At 42.0% G+C, this 17,863-nt stretch overlaps 1 protein-coding gene across 1 annotated transcript; it reads left to right on the forward strand.

Moving 5' to 3' along the window:
- The first annotated feature begins 2,974 nt into the window (after positions 1-2,974).
- On the forward strand, positions 2,975-16,460 carry hyi (hydroxypyruvate isomerase). Its single transcript, XM_041840245.1, has 8 exons — positions 2,975-3,409; positions 3,611-3,722; positions 10,724-10,838; positions 10,947-11,025; positions 14,623-14,672; positions 15,241-15,310; positions 15,519-15,653; positions 16,097-16,460. The coding sequence occupies exons 1-8, from the start codon at positions 3,211-3,213 to the stop codon at positions 16,150-16,152; spliced, it is 816 nt and encodes a 271-aa protein (XP_041696179.1). The 5' UTR covers positions 2,975-3,210; the 3' UTR covers positions 16,153-16,460.
- Positions 16,461-17,863: the final 1,403 nt, after the last annotated feature.

The following is a 17,863-nucleotide window of genomic DNA, read 5'->3' on the forward strand; positions in this document are numbered from 1 at the left end:
GTCAAAAGGGGGGTGAGTGTAACCGGTGTGAAATGGCTAGCTAGTTAGCGGTGCGTGCTAGTAGCATTTCAATCGGTGACGTCACTCGCTCTGAGACCTTGAAGTAGTTGTTTCCCTTGCTCTGCAAGGGCCGCGGCTTTTGTGGAGCGACGGGTAAATGTGCTTCGAGGGTGACTGTTGTCGATGTGTGCAAAGGGTCCCTGGTTCAAGCCCAGGTAGGGGCGAGGAGAGGGACGGAAGTAACACTGTTACATAATAAAAAATAAAAAAAAGGATAGCCTAATTTCCTAGACATCAATGTACAGCAACATTTTAAGACGACACTGCAGAACACCCACCATATGCACACATACTCAGCTGTGGGGCTTACAAGACATCAATGTAGCAGTAGAACAAATATCACAATATCGGAATATAACTTCAAATACAATAAATCAGTGTAGGCTACATTAGAACACACATATGAGAATATATAGGCCTCCTGCCTATGTTATAATATGAAGCACATATTCTGACTATGTGGCCCTCCTGTAGCTCAGTTGGTAGAGCATGGTGCTTGCAACGCAAGGGTTGTGGGTTCGTTTCCCACGGGGGGCCCGTATGAAAAATGTATGCACTAACTAATTGGAAGTCGCTCTGGATAAGAGCATCTGCTAAATGACTAAAATGTCAATTGGATTACAAATTTGTGCTGTAAAGGAAAAAAAAATCCTACCTTAGTTTTCAAAACCTCCCACAATGACTCTCCCCATGTCAAGTCCATTTAACTCCTGATAGTCAACTTCTTGCTCAAAGCCATGAGCGGGCATGTGGCTGTAATGTTTAGCCTCCCTCTAAGGCTGTTCTGTACTCTGGCTCTAGTGTCTATTTTATTTTCATTTTGAGTGTTAACCTGGGTGTCCTCTTTAGCCTTGTCTACAAGGCTTGCTGCCACCAAAAACGCCTTGGTTCAGACATGTTCAAAAACCTTTTTTCTGAGGGCTCTTTGTTGTTGTTTTTTATGTCTGGTGCATAGGATGTTAATTTACTGTACATTCCACACACTCTTTTGATAGTTTAATCCATTCAGTCGTTTCATGACAAGCCAGGGGTTATACGTTTGCTTGTTCTTGAAGTGCAAATTGCACCAGCTCCGAGCACTTCGTCATGTGGAGCTGCAGGTGGTGATGCTGAACTGGCGGGATTAGGATCGGCATCAGGAACAGTTTGCCCCTCACTACTCTCCTCCGGCACTGATAGTTATCTGGCTCGTTCTGGTTTCGATTCACCATCTTGCTCAGATTTTTGGACTTGAAAAATGTCAAACTCGATTGCCTTTGTATCAAAAAAAATTTGTGGCTTTCCCAAGATTCAAATTCAGTAGGGAGACAACTAGACTGGGCTACGTGACGTAGGCTACGTGACGTTATTCCATAGGGATCTCTTCACTAGCTGACCACCACTACCTCCCAATAACCTGTCTACAAATAAGAGAGCAGGTCTGGAATCAGTGTGGCAGGATTAGATGATGCCATAGAAGGATCACTGGGCTTTTACATGATGGTCTTTCTGGGGGGCGGGAGCATTAACGAGGAGGCAAATTGATTTAATGCTGATCGCTTTTATTAGAATGTCTACAGTGCGAACAGTTAAATAATTAATAAATTATGCCGCGAGATGTAATGTGCCGGAAAATACAGTAAAATCTGAGAGGTGCGGCTCAAATTAAGCACTGATTTAAGAAGGTCATACCAATAATCATTTTGATATTGAATTTTGAATTTTATGAACCCTTGAAGTATAAAACAAAATATATATAAAAAGTATTTCATGAAAAAATTATTTTTGGCCTTACTGCTATTAGCCCATACAAACGCATTGAATAACATATTCACTACATGGAACAACATATAGTCCCCCAAAACAAATTCAAAAGGAAGTTTCTTCTGAAGTGTCTGTCCGCAGTTGCGATAGAACTGTGACCATGATCACAATAACTTCCAATTTCATTAACTAAACATGTCCATTAATAATGTATAATAACACAACGCTACAACAACAATAAACTGAAGTTATAAGCTATTTATTAAATCCGTTTGCCAGCTCCAGGTAGGTTACAAAAGAGGCACAAATTGATTTGCAATAACTCCAGTGATATCGTCATTTCAACATATTTACTGTATAAAATGGCATAGAAATTAACAGGCTAATTGATGGCCAACAGATGCAAATGTATCATTCTCCACATTTAATGTCAGTTTCATTGTGGTATTTTACCCATAACAGAAGCACACGAGGAAGTTACATAACTTCCATTTCAAATTTCCAATTGCTCGAGACCTAAGAACTGAGCATGAGTAAAACACTTCGCTTCGTATGGTTTTCCATAAGCTAAGTAGACATTAAAATGCAGTTTAAACCACCTCTGAGCGAATTTATCTAATGTGCTCTAGAGCGCCTAAAGTAGTTTTCCTGTGCTCTGTCACCGTTATATCTTGATGTACAACAGTGCTAGTGCATTAATATGTTTTATGGAAAAAGGGTTGGAAATAGGTATCTCCATAATGACAATCTAAATAACTGGTAAAACGTTGTCAAGACGTGCGTGCTGTTCTCACTCGCTCGCTCAGAAACAGGCTGCCTCACTGCCTGATAGTAGGCAACAGCCGGTCACAGTGAAATATATATTTTAAAGAAATGTCCATGGTTGCCTCACTGCCTGATAGTAGGCAGCAGTAGGTCACAGTGAAATATATATTTGTAAGAAATGTCCATGGTGGCCGCCGTGCAATTTAGAAGTAGACAAAAAAAACGCAACCTGCAACAAATACATTTTCACACACCACATTGTTTTCAAAGAACCCAATTCACTGGAAAACAGCGAACTTGGCAACCCTGGCTGTAAATCAAAATCACTGATTTGGTAATTGACCACCAAACTGCACGCGCGTCGTTAAACGATTTGTTTCGTTGTGCGCATGCGCAACATGTGAGTATCAGTACAGAGAAGCAGGGACTTTTCTGGCTAGCTAGCGCTCCACTCTGGCACCTCGGTTATATCAATATTTGACATCACATGAGAAACAAATAACATCAGGTGACAGCTGAACCAATGGACCTTGAGTTTTAACACAGCTATTATAGCTAGCTAGCTAGCTATTTAGAGCGGTTGACCCATCGAACATTAGCTAGCGGACTAACGTTAGCTTGCTAACTTACCCCACAAGAAAAATGCCCCCATTAAAATTCTGCGCGAATCTTTCGTGGTTGTTTACGGACCTGCCAGAGTTTACCCAGAGAATCTACGCTGCAGCGTCGGCTGGGTTTCAGGCTGTGGAGGCAGCATGGCTGTATGACTCTGACTTACAGGAGCTCCAGAGAGTCAAGAATGCTACTGGGGTTGATGTGGTGCTGATCAACACACCTCTTGGTAAGACAGAGAGGTGGTACTGGTGTAAACGGCTAGCTATTTTCATGTTAGTGTTGACAGCAGCCCAGGCTACTGTACTAACTATATACGATACAAAATCAATAAATGTGTTGCCATTTGGAAGGAAACTCAACCCACTGATCCACAAGAATGTGCTACTATTTATTCTGAACATTGACTTGACATAACTGTGTTTTGTAGGCGATGCTAAGGCAGGTGATCTTGGTCTGGGTGCTGTTCCTGGCAGAGAGGAGGACTTCAGAAAGGGTCTGGATCTGGCCATGCAGTACGCCAAGGCTCTGGACTGCAGGAGGTGAGAGCGAAACACACAGTCACGCACACATTGACAGCACAGCTCATCTGTAGCCCACTATACAATGCATCAGGTGACAAACAGCTTCACTGTATGCCAGGGCTATTCAACTGGCGACTGTGGGCCAGATCTGGCCCGTTTATCAATTGTAGAATGGCACTTTGATAAATTCTGAACATTTTTATTTATCCCTGCAGAAATGTGATGTTTAGTGCCAAAGGGAGCCCTTGTTCAATATTCTCCAATGGGAGAATCTGTGTTCCTGTAGTCCTGCCCATTAAGGGCTGTCAATCAATATCACCCAACATACCAGTTACAGCCAATCAAAGCTACTAATGGGTACACTGTCTGTTTGCCCGCCTATCGGCGCTGTCACTGCAGATGAGATCACTACACTGCCTGATACAGTGTGTGCTTTGCGCTTAACTCAGCGATACGTTAAAACACCATGGACTCAGTTATGGCTATCATAAACTTTATCTGATCAACATCTTGCCTGCAACATCACTTGTTTCGTAGTCTGCTGAGCATCATGATCTACTTTTACATAATGATGTTCGGTGGCTAAGCAAGGGTAATAATGCTGTCAAGAGAGCAGCCTGTATGTGAGCTTAGGGTGGAGATGGTTGCTTTTCTCTGCGATTGCCTTCAGAAAGTAATCATACCCCTTTTCCCACATTTTGTTGTTACACCCTTAAAATTGATTAAATTTAGATTTTTGTCACTGGCCTACAGATAATACCCCATAATGTCAGTGGAATTATGTTTTTAGACATTAAAAAAAATGAAAAGCTGAAATGTCTTGAGTCAATAAGTATTCAACCCCTTTGTTATGGCAAGCCTAAATAAGTTCAGGAGTAAACATTTGCTTAACAAGTCACATACGTTGCATGGACAATAATAGTATTTAACATGATTTTTAAATGACTGCCTCATCTCTTTACCCCACACATACAATTATCTGTAAGGTCCCTCAGTCGAGCATTGAATTTCAAACACAGATTCAACCACAAAGACCAGGGAGGTTTTCCAATGCCTCACAAAGGGCAACTACTGGTAGATGGGTAAAAAAAAAAAATACTGACATTTAATATCCCTTTGAGCATGGTAAAGTTATTAATTACACTTTGGATGGTGTCTTTCATAACTCAGTTGCCGGAGAGGAAGGAAACCACTGAGGGATTTCACCATGAGGCCAATGGGACTTTAAAATAGTTAGAGTTTAATGGCTGTGATAGGAGAAAACTGAGGATGGATCAACATTGTAGTTACTCCACAATAATAACCTAATTGACAGAGTGAAAAGAAGGAAGACTGTACAGAATTAAATATTCCAAAACATGCATCCTGTTTGCAACAAGGCACTAAAGTAATACTGCAACAAATGTGGCAAAGCAATTCACTTTTTGTCCTGAATACAAAGTGTTATGTTTGGGGCAAATCCAATACAAGACATTACTGAGTACCACTCTGCATATTTTCAAGCATAGTGGTGGCTGCATCATGTTATGGGTATGCTTGTAATCGTTAAGGACTGGGAAGTTTTTCAGGATAAAATATTTACGGAATGGAGCAAAGCACAGGCAAAATCCTAGAAGAAAACCTGGTTCAGTTTGCTTTCCACCAGACACTGGGAGATTAATTCACCTTTCAGCAGGACAATAACCTAAAATACAAGGTCAAATCTACACTGGAGTTGCTTACAAGAAGACTGTGAATGTTCCTGAGTGGCTGAGTTAGATTTTCAAGCAGATTTAAGTCAAAACTATGGCAAGACCTAAAAATGGTTGTCTAGCAATGATCTACAACCAATTTGACAGAGCTTGAAGAATTTTGAAAATAATAATGGGCAAATGTTGCACAATACAGGTGTGGAAAGCTCTTAGACTTACCCAGAAAGACTTACAGCTGTAATTGCTGTCAAAGGCGCTTCTACAAAGTATTGACTCAGGGGTGTGAATACTTATGTAAATTAGATATGTATTTATTTCATTTTCAATAAATTAGCAAACATGTTTTCACTTTGTCATCATGGGGTATTGTGTGTAGGTGGGTGAGAAAAAAACATTTGATTTAATCAATTTTGAATTCAGGCTGTAACGCAACAAAATGTGGAACAAGTCAAGGGGCATGAACTTTCTGAAGGCACTATCTAGCGAAAATGCTTGATGAGGAGTTCATATCAGATGTTTTTATTTTTTTGTGACATCTTCAATCAATTGAAGGGACTTAATTTGGGACTACAGGGGAAGGATAAAACCGTTATTGACACTATTGAAAAACTGACTTCTTTTAAAAATACATTTAGTTTCTCCTCTGATTTGAGCCCAAACAAAACGCACCATTTCCCTACACCGCGCAACTATATCCAGTCATGGTGGTGCAGTTTGTTATAGGGACCCGTTGTCTATTGATGTGGGGGTAGAGGGACTTATCAGCAAAAGCTAGTCAACTGAGAAATGCCATGCATAAAAGGTTTCTGTGTAAAAAAAAAAAAACGAAACAAGACAGAGAAAATAACAAAATAATAAACAAATAGAACAGAATACAGTGCATTCGGAAAGTATTCAGACCCCTTGACTTTTTCCAAATTTTGTTACGATACAGCCTTATTCTAAAATGTATAACTTTTATTTTTTTTGCTCATCAATCTACACACTACCCAAAAAATAACAAAGCAAAAACAGGTTTTTAGAAATGTTAGCTTTTTAAAAATATATACATTTGCTATCACATTTACATAAATATTCAGACCCTTTATTCAATACTTTGGCAGCGATTACAGCCTTGTGTCTTCTTGGGTATAACGCTACATACTTGGCACACCTGTATTTGTGGAGTTTCTCCTGTTCTTCTCTGCAGATCCTCTCAAGCTCTGTCAGGTTGGATGGGGAGCGTCGCTACACAGCTATTTTCAGGTCTCTCCAGAGATGTTCAATCGGGGGTCAAGTCCGGGCTCTGGCTGGGCCACTCAAGGACATTGAGACTTGTCCCGAAGCCACTCCTGCGTTGTCTTGGCTGTGTGCTTAGGGTCGTTGTCCTGTTGGAAGTTGAAACTTCGCCCAGTCTGAGGTCCTGAGCGCACTGGTGCAGGTTTTCATCAAGGATCTCTCCGTACTTTGCGCCGTTAATCTTTCCCTCGATCCTGACTAGTCTCCCAGTCCCTGACACTGAAAAACATCCAGATGGAGGCCACTGTGTTCTTGGGGACCTTCAATGCTGCAGACATTTTTTGGTACCCTTCCCCAGATCTGTGCCTCGACACAATCCTGTCTGGGAGCTCTACGGACAATTCCTTCGACCTCATGGCTTGGTTTTTACTCTGACATGCACTGTCAACTGTGGGACCTTATATAAACAGGTGTGTGCCTTTCCAAATCATGTCCACTCAATTGAATTTACCACAGGTGGACTCCAGTCAAGTTGTAGAAACAACAAGGATGATCAATAGAAACAGGATGCACCTGAGCTCAATTATCGAGTCTCAGAGCAAAGGGTCTGAATACCTATGTAAATAAATACATTTTTAATAAATGTGCAAAAATGTCTAAAAAACAGTTTTCACTTTGTCATTATGGGTTATTGTGTGTAGATTGATGAGGGTTTGTATTTATTTAATCCATTTTAGAATGAGGCTGTAACGTAACAAAATAAGGGAAAAGTAATCAAGGCAAAGGGTGGCTATTTGAAGAATCTCAAATATAAAATATATTTTGATTTAACACTTTTTTCGTTTACTACATGATTCCATATGTGTTATTTCATAGTTTTGATGTCTTCACTATAATTCTACAACGTAAAAAATAGTAAACATAAAGAAAAACCCATGAATGAGTAGGTGTCCAAACTTTTGACTGGTAGTGTGTATACATACATACATACATACATACATACATACATACATACATACATACATACATACATACATACACACACACACACACTACCGACTACCGTTCAAAAGTTTGGGGTCACTTAGAAATGTCCTTTTTCAAAAGAAAAGCAAAAAAAAAATATTCCATTAAAATAACATCAAATTGATCAGAAATACAGTGTAGACATTGTTAATATTGTAAATGGCTATTGTAGCTGGAAACTGCTTATTTTTTTAAATGGAATATCTACATAGGCATACAGAGGCCCATATATATATATATATATATATATATATATACACACACACACAGTGGGGAGAACAAGTATTTGATACACTGCCCATGTTGCAGGTTTTCCTACTTACAAAGCATGTAGAGGTCTAATTTTTATCATAGGTACACTTCAACCGTGAGAGACGGAATCTAAAACAAAAATCCAGAAAATCACATTGTTCGAAGTAATTAATTTGCATTTTATTGCATGACATAAGTATTTGATACATCAGAAAAGCAGAACTTAATATTAGGTACAGAAACCTTTGTTTGCAATTACAGAGATCATACGTTTCCTGTAGGTCTTGACCAGGTTTGCACACACTGCAGCAGGGATTTTGGCCCACTCCTCCATACAGACCTTCTCCAGATCCTTCAGGTTTCGGGGCTGTCGCTGGGCAATACGGACTTTCAGCTCCATCCAAAGATTTTCTATTGGGTTCAGGTCTGGAGACTGGCTAGGCCACTCCAGGGCCTTGAGATGCTTCTTACGGAGCCACTACTTAGTTGCCCTGGCTGTGTGTTTCGGGTCGTTGTCATGCTGGAAGACCCAGCCACGACCCATCTTCAATGCTCTTACTGAAGGAAGGAGGTTGTTGGCCAATATCTCGCGATACATGGCCCCATCCATCCTCCCCTCAGTATGGTGCAGTCGTCCTGTCCCCTTTGCAGAAAAGCATCCCCAAAGAATTATGTTTCCACCTCCATGCTTCACGGTTGGGATGGTGTTCTTGGGGTTGTACTCATCCTTCTTCTTCCTCCAAACACAGCGAGTGGAGTTTAGACCAAAAAGCTCTATTTTTGTCTCATCAGACCACATGACCTTCTCCCATTCCTCCTATGGATCATCCAGATGGTCATTGGCAAACTTCAGACGGACCTGGACATGCGCTGGCTTGAGCAGGGGGACATTGCGTGCGCTGCAGGATTTTAATCCATGACGGCGTAGTGTGTTACTAATGGTTTTCTTTGAGACTGTGGTCCCAGCTCTCTTCAGGTCATTGACCAGGTCCTGCCGTGTAGTTCTGGGCTGATCCCTCACCTTCCTCATGATCATTGATGCCCCACGAGGTGAGATCTTGCATGGAGCCCCAGACCGAGGGTGATTGACCGTCATCTTGAACTTCTTCCATTTTCTAATAATTGCACCAACAGTTGTTGCCTTCTCACCAAGCTGCTTGCCTATTGTCCTGTAGCCCATCCCAGCCTTGTGCAGGTCTACAATTTTATCCCTGATGTCCTTACACAGCTCTCTGGTCTTGGCCATTGTGGAGAGGTTGGAGTCTGTTTGAGTGTGTGGACAGGTGTCTTTTATACTGGTAACAAGTTCAAACAGGTGCAGTTAATACAGGTAATGAGTGGAGAACAGGAGGGCTTCTTAAAGAAAAACTAACAGGTCTGTGAGAGCAGGAATTCTTACTGGTTGGTAGGTGATCAAATACTTATGTCATGCAATAAAATGCAAATTAATTACTTAAAAATCATACAATGTGATTTTCAGGATTTTTGTTTTAGATTCCATCTCTCACAGTTGAAGTGTACCTATGATAAAAAATTACAGACCTCTACATGCTTTGTAATTAGGAAAACCTGCAAAATCGGCAGTGTATCAAATACTTGTTCTCCCCACTGTGTGTGTATATATATATATATATATATATATATATATATATATATATATATATATACAAACACACACACAGTGCATTCGGAAGTATTCAGACCCCTTGAGAGATCTGCAGAGAAGAATGGGAGAAACTCCCCAAATACAGGTGTGCTAAGCTTGTAGCATCATACCCAAGAAGGCTCGAGGCTGTAATCGTTGCCAAATGTGCTTTAACAAAGTAGTGAGTAAAGGGTCTGAATACTTATGTAAATGTGATATTTCAGTTTTATTTTATTTGATAAATTAGCAAAAATGTCAACAGTTTTTGCTTTGTCATTATGGGGTATTGTGTGTAGATTGATGAAGGAAAAATGCACTGCATATCTATATGCAACATGTAAAGTGTTTGTACCATGTTTCATGAGCCGGACAAAAAGATCCCCGAAATGTTCCATACACAAATAAAGCTTATTGTGCACAAATTTGTTTACATCCCTGTTAGTGAGCATTTATCCTTTGCCAAGATAATCCATACACCTGACAGGTGTGACATATCAAGAAGCTGATTAAACAGCATGATCATTACACAGGTGCACCTTGTGCTGGGGACAATAAAAGGCCACTCTAAAATGTGCAGTTTTGTCACACAATGCCACTGATGTCTCAAGTTTTGAGGGAGCGTGCAGTTGGCATGCTGACTGCAGGACTGTCCACCAGAGCTCTTGCCAGAGAAGTGAATGCTCATTTCTTTACCATAAGCTGCCTCCAACGTAGTTTCAGAGAATTTGGCAGTACGTCCAACTGGCCTCAGAACCGGAGACCACGTGTAACCACGCCAGCGCAGGACCTCCACATCCGGCTTCTTCACCTGCGGGATCGTCTGAGACCAGCCACCCAGACAGCTTATGAAACTGAGGAGTATTTCTGTCTGTAATAAAGCCCTTTTGTGGGGAAAAACTAATTTTGATTGGCTGGGCCTGGCTCCCCAGTGGGTCAAACTGGCTCCCAAGTGAGTGCGCCCCTGCCCAGTCATGCGAAATCCATAGCCTAGGGCCTTGAATTTATTTCAATTGACTGATTTCTTAATGAACTGTAACTCAGTAAAATCATTGAAATTGTTGCATATTGTGATTTATATTTTTGTTCAGTGTGCATATATTTTTAAGTGGGCCGCCTATTGGGGGACCCTGCCATAAAGTAAAGTGTGTTGGTATTTATACCCTTTCATAAATTAAATGTTTCCTCAGGATCCACTTGATGGCTGGGAGGGTACCTGTGGGGGCGGACCGAGGTACCATTGCCGTGGAAATGGAGGACACCTTTGTTCAAAACCTGAAACATGCTGCCGATGTCCTCTCAAATGTGAATCTCCATTAAAGGGGCTTTTTAGTCCAGGACTAGGTTTAATGTGTGTCCGGCCCATAGTGTTTGTAATAAGGAGTCCCATTTTGTGTTGTGCTTTTTTCTCAGGAAGGCATCACTGGCCTGATTGAGCCCATCAACACACGGATAACAGATCCCAGATATTTCCTGGACAGTCCACATCAGGGTAAGGCGCTGGTCCTAATTGAAGAAGTGGCGCCGGAGAAGATGGCTGCCATTTTACAGCCCTCTAACCAATTGTACTATTATGTATGTTTTTTCGCGTTATTTGTAATTTATTATGTACATAATGTTTCTGCTACTGTCTCTTATGACCAAAAAGAGCTTCTGGATATCAGGACAGCGATTACTCACCTCGTATTGGACGAAGATTTTTTATTCAACGAGCCGGACGCGAAGGATATCCTACAGACACCCGACAAGGCCCAAATCCCCGTCATTCGCATGAGAAAGAGACAGAGATATCGTGGACGTAGGTCGGGGTGCCTTGTAAAGATCTGACGGCGAGCGAGTAAAACTGCCTCTTCCATCAATCCTATTAGCCAATCTTCAATCATTTGAGAACAAATTGGATGACCTAAGATTACGGTTATCCTACCAACGGGACATTAAAAACTGTAATCTCTTATGTTTCACCGAGTCGTGGCTGAACGACGACATGGACAGCATACAGCTGATGGGATATACATCGGCAGGATAGAACGGCTGACTCCGGTAAGACAAGGGGTGGCGGTCTGTGTATATTTGTAAACAACAGTTGGTGCACAAAATCTAATACTAAGGAAGTCTCTAGGTTTTGCTCGCCTGAGGTAGAGTATCTACTGATAAGCTGTAGACCACACTATTTACCAAGAGACTTTTCATCTATATTTTTCGTGCCTGTCTATCTACCACCACAAACCAATGCTGGCATTAAGATTGCACTCAATGAGCTGTATAAGGCCATAAGTAAACAGGAAAACGCTCATCCAGAAGCAGCGCTCCAAGTGGCCGGGGACTTTAATGCAGGGAAACTTAAATCCGTTCTACCTAATTTCTACCAGCATATTAAATGTGCAACCAGAGGAAAAAAAAACTCTAGACCACCTTTACTCCACACACAGAGACACATACAAAGCTCTCCCTCGCCCTCCATTTGGCAAATCTGACCATAACTCTATCCTCCTGATTTCTGCTTATAGCAAAAACTAAAGCAGGAAGCACCAGTGACTCGGTTAATAAAAAAGTGGTCAGATGATGCAGATGCTAAGCTACAGGACTGTTTTGCTTGCACAGACTGGAATATGTTCCGGGATTCTTCAGATAGCATTGAGGAGTACACCACATCAGTCACTGGCTTCATCAATAAGCACATCGATGACGTCGTCCCCACAGTGACCGTACGTACATGACGTCGTCCCCACAGTGACCGTACGTACATACCCCAACCAGAAGCCATGGATTACAGGCAACATCCGCACTGAGCTAAAGGGTAGAGCTGCCGCTTTCAAGGAGCGGGACTCTAACCCGGACCCTTATAAGAAATCCCACTATGTCCTCCGACGAACCATCAAACAGGCAAAGAGTCAATACCGGACTAAGATTAAATCGTACTACACCGGCTCTGACACTCGTCGGATGTGGCAGGGCTTGAAAACTATTACAGACTACAAAAGGAAGCACAGCCGCGAGCTGCCCAGTGACACAAGCCTACCAGACGAGCTAAATCACTTCTATGCTCGCTTTGAGGCAAGCAACACTGAAGCATGCATGACAGCACCAGCTGTTCCGGATGACTATGTGAGTAAGACTTTTAAGCAGGTCAACATTCACAAGGCTGCAGGGCCAGACGGATTACAAGGACGTGTACTCCGAGCATGTGCTGACTAACTGGCAAGTGTCTTCACTGACATTTTCAACATGTCCCTGACTGAGTCTGTCATACCAACATGTTTCAAGCAGACCACCAGTAGTCCCTGTGCCCAAGGACACTAAGATAACCTGCCTAAATGACTACCGACCCGTAGCACTCACGTATGTAGCCATGAAGTGCTTTGAAAGGCTGGTCATGGCTCACATCAACACCATTATCCCAGAAACCCTAGACCCACTCCAATTTGCATACCGCCCCAACAGATCCACAGATGATGCAATCTCTATTGCACTCCACACTGCCCTTTTCCAACTGGACAAGAGGAACACCTACGTGAGAATGCTGTTCATTGACTACAGCTGAGCGTTCAACACCATAGTGCCCTCAAAGCTCATCACTAAGCTAAGGATCCTGGGACTAAACACCTCCCTCTGCAACTGGATCCTGGACTTCCTGATGGGTCACCCCCAGGTGGTAAGGGTAGGTAACAACACATTTGCCACGCTGATCCTCAACACGGGGGCCCCTCAGTGGTGCGTGCTCAGTCCCCTCCTGTACTCCCTGTTCACCCATGACTGCATGGCCAGGCACGACTCCAACACCATCATTAAGTTTGCTGACGACAACAGTGGTAGGCCTGATCACCAACAACGATGAGACAGCCTATAGGGAGGAGGTCCGAGACCTGGCCGTGTGGTGCCAGGATAACAACCTCTCCCTCAACGTGATCAAGACAAAGGAGATGATTGTGGTCTACAGGAAAAAAGAGGACTGAGCACGCCCCCATTCTCATCGACGGGGCTGTAGTGGAACAGGTTGAGAGCTTCAAGTTCCTTGGTGTCCACATCACCAACGAACTATCATGGTCCAAACACACCAAGACAGTCGTGAAGAGGGCACGACAAAGCCTATTCCCCCTCAGGAGACTGAAAAGATTTGGCATGGGTCCTCAGATCCTCAAAGTTCTACAGCTGCACCATCGAGAGCATCCTGACTGGTTGCATCACCGCCTGGTATGGCAACTGCTCGGCCTCCGACCGCAAGGCACTACAGAGGGTAGTGCGTACGGCCCAGTACATCACTGGGGCCAAGCTTCCTGCCATCCAGGACCTCTATACCAGGCAGTGTCAGAGGAAGGCCCTCAAAATTGTCAAACTCCAGCCACCCTAGTCATAGACTGTTCTCTCTGCTACCGCACGGCAAGCGGTACCGGAGCTCCAAGTCTAGGTCCAAAAGGCTTCTCAACAGCTTCTACCCCCAAGCCATAAGACTCCTGAACAGCTAATCATTGCTACCTGGACTATTTGCACTGCCCCCCCACCCTCACCCCCCTCTTTTACGCTGCTGCTACTCTGTCTATTATTTATGCATAGTCACTAACTCTACCCACATGTACATATTACCTCTTACCTGGACTACCCGGTGCCCCCGCACATTGACTCTGCACCTGTACCCCCCCTGTATATAGCCTACCTACTGTTATTTTATTTTACTGCTGCGCTTTAGTTATTTGCTTTTTATAATTTTTTCTTAACACAAAAAAATTAAATAAAATGCATTGTTGGTTAAGGGCTTGTAAGTAAACATTTCACTGTAATGTCTACACCTGTTGTATTTGGCACATGTGGCAAATACAATTTGATTTGATAATTCAACAGCTTGTGATGCTTTTCCATGGCAAGGTGGCCTGGGAATCAAAACTGATTGAATGAAACAATATTGAAACATGGCATGATTTCCAGGCTATAGTATTAGGCTTAGCCCTATAAAGACAAGCAATCAAAATGAAGACTTACAGTTTAGAATAAGTATTTAAATGTGTACCTGTGAACCAATGTTAACATTCACTGCACAAGTGGATTTGTATTACTAATACTGTTTATAACCTATTCGTATAATCTTTCACCCTAGCGGCTGCTATCCTGCAGAAAGTTGGCCAGCCAAATATCAAACTGCAGATGGTAAGTATCTGTCAGTTTATCTTGATGATGAACAATGCCATTAATAGTGCTAGGTAATATTTTATTACCTAGTCTACTGCCAACAAATCCTAGCCTGGTCAGTGGTCCAAGATCTCTTTCTGTTCTTGTCAACATCATTGCTCATTGTTTGGTGTAACAAGGATTTGGCATGATGGCAGAAACAGACTGGCACTCAGGCTAAACAGATCTTTCCTCCTCTGTTTGGAACTAATGGTTGATTCAGATACACACCGAGCAATTATTGAGTTGGTTGTTGAGTTAAACTTTTAGCCAGTGGCTGAGCCAGACAAATATATAGCCAGAAGACAGAACAAAACATCTTGTTTGTTTTTGTCCCACTAGACATAGTATTTTGTTCTAGGAAGGGACTTGCCTTTGCAAAGTCTGTCTGTCTCTTGGGAGAACCTATCCTAGTTTGTATTCAATAACCTGAGAATTCCCTCAGCTTTTTAAGGCAGTTTAATGTGGAGAGGTTCTTCATATCCCTGTAAATTCTACTGCTTAAATCTTACTGACAGAAGCCATCTTGTGTCCCTCTGTGCTGCAGGACGTCTTCCACTGGCAGATAATGGACGGCAACTTGACACAGAACATACATAAATATTTCCCGCTCATTGGTTAGTGGTGTTGTTTGTGATACTAGTGCAGATAGCAAGTTACACAGGAAACATAACGTATTAGTCCCATACCATCAGCAGCAAATCGGGCACATCAGATTGTGTCCAAGCATCCATGTCCACATGATTGACCTATGATAGTAGTATAAAATGTTATTTCTGTAATGGTAATGAAATATCAATTTTCTTCCCTCATTCTCTTTTACAGGTCACATCCAGATAGCCCAGGTGCCCAGCAGGAACGAGCCAGACAGTGCAGGAGAACTGAACTTCCCATACCTCTTCAGTCTACTGGAGGAGATGGGTTACCAGGGATACATTGGCTGTGAATACAAACCACTAGGTGAGAGCTGGGATCCATCCCAAATGGCACACTATTCCTTATAAAAGTATAGTGCACAACTTTTTACCAGGGCCCATAGGGAATAGGATGCCATTTGGCACTCTGCCCTGTACTCCCTCACATTTAATGGTGGACTAATTGGTGTCTTAATTAACTAAACTACCTTTAAGCTGCGTTTACACAGGCAGCCCAATTCTGATATTTTATCCACTAATTGGTATTTTGACCAATCACATTAGATCTTTTAAAGAGCTGACCTGATTGGTCAAAAGACCAATTAGTGAAAAAAAAAGATCAGAATGGACTACAGTTCGATTCATTGTTACAACATTTTAGGTTAAACTGGTTCTTGCCTCACTTCATACATCATATGTATAATTCAGAGTGTGCTAGGGGCATGATAATGGCAGTGTGTGTGTATTAAGTATCAACTGTCATTTCAGGCTCTACAAATGAAGGTCTTGGTTGGGTGAAAGATTACTTGAAGCGCAACAAGTGATGGCTGAGAGGACCACGCGCACAAACAGTTGCCAGTACCAGCTTTTCCATGGAACTGTAATATTCATGGGGAATAAAGTCACCTTACTACAGGGTGTCATCTACTGCCTGTATTCTATCAAGTCAGAATATGCCAAATAATGAACCTGAAATGTGCTTATTAAAACAGCAGCCTAAACACTTGACTGACATATAGCTCTTATTGATGTTTCGACTAAGATTGTGTGGTGAGCAGCAGTATGATTGGATCCTTTTTTTTGCAACAGTCTTTTTCATTAACTTTTTGTACAATAAAGTCCTGTTGTTCCACTCTCTTGCTCCACTCCCAATGTTGCACAATGCCCACGTATATACAGTAGTACCATACTCACATCTGTCAAGTTACAGTTAAAACACACCTGAGTATACCATAAGGTTTAATGTAGCATATCATACACACATCCATAATGTACAAGTTTCAGACAGTATCACTCAGATTATATTACAGTTTCAGAATGCCTATACTGTTGCCAGCTAGCCTAACTGTTGACATCTTGCATTATTCAATATCCAGTGTTCTTACCTTCAAAACATTTCTAAAGACACATCGCCTTGCTCAGAAATCCATTATGCATATCCAAATCCTTCATTACTTTTTAATAAGGAACTTCATACAATATTTAAATATTTGGTTCCTTAAACTTAAATGTGTACAAACTTTTAAGGCTTATTTAAAGTCTTAAGGTATTGTAATGACATTTCTAAACTGATGTGTGGGTGTGTTATTAATGTTGTACACAAGCTGGATCCTATGCCCATCCAATGCTCAACAGAGACCAGCTATACCCTCAACCCTGTCAGACTGTAGCTAGTCAGTAGTCCAATTGCATTCCCCAGAGATTCCACTTGCAATGTTGATGCAATAACACTGCCCTGATCGCATCATTAAGAAATAAAACAAAAGACTAAGGCACTTGGATGAAGACATGGCACTTGGGCAAATTGGGTAGCAGGTTTGACACTTCTAGGATACAATGGGAAGAAAAAATATATTACCCAATATTGCTGAAATGGCAGCAATCTTTCCCCTCTGCAGAATACTCAAGACTGGATTCACTGAATTGTGTGCTGTGTTGATCTTGAGAATCTAGTCCTAGACCTTGGCATGGCACAGTATCCAAGAGAGATACTCCTTCATGTTCATATGATTTGAACACCTACAATGATAAATGGTTTACGAGTTGGAGAATAGGGTCTAATTTACCAACACTTGGTTGCACAATACTGACTTGTTTACATTACAATTCACAGGGTAGGGAATGAAATCCACTTCAGGTAAGATCTCTAATGCACATGTATGGTGGATGTTCTCTGATCTGAAGTAAAGAGAGGCATCTGCCAAACGACAAGCTGAATGGGAAGGTAGCCTAGCAGTTAAGAGCGTTGGTCCAGTAACTGAACGGGTGCTGTTTCGAATCCCCGAGCCGACTAGGTGACAAAATCTGCCGATGTGCCCTTGAGTAAGGCATGTACGTTGGAGAAGTCAAATCGGTGAGCAGCTGCTCTTGATCATTGTCACGAATCCACACCCGTCCCACTCACATTAGAAGTTCAGAAAGAGAAAGTGTAGCTACATAGAAATAATGACACTCAATTTGAAAATCATTCAACTAAATAATGAGGATTTCTATCAGCCTAATTGAGGTGTATTTTACATCTCACATTCCAGTGTT

Source organism: Coregonus clupeaformis, chromosome 20 (assembly GCF_020615455.1).
Source record: "Coregonus clupeaformis isolate EN_2021a chromosome 20, ASM2061545v1, whole genome shotgun sequence".
NCBI classification, from domain to species: Eukaryota; Metazoa; Chordata; class Actinopteri; order Salmoniformes; family Salmonidae; genus Coregonus; species Coregonus clupeaformis.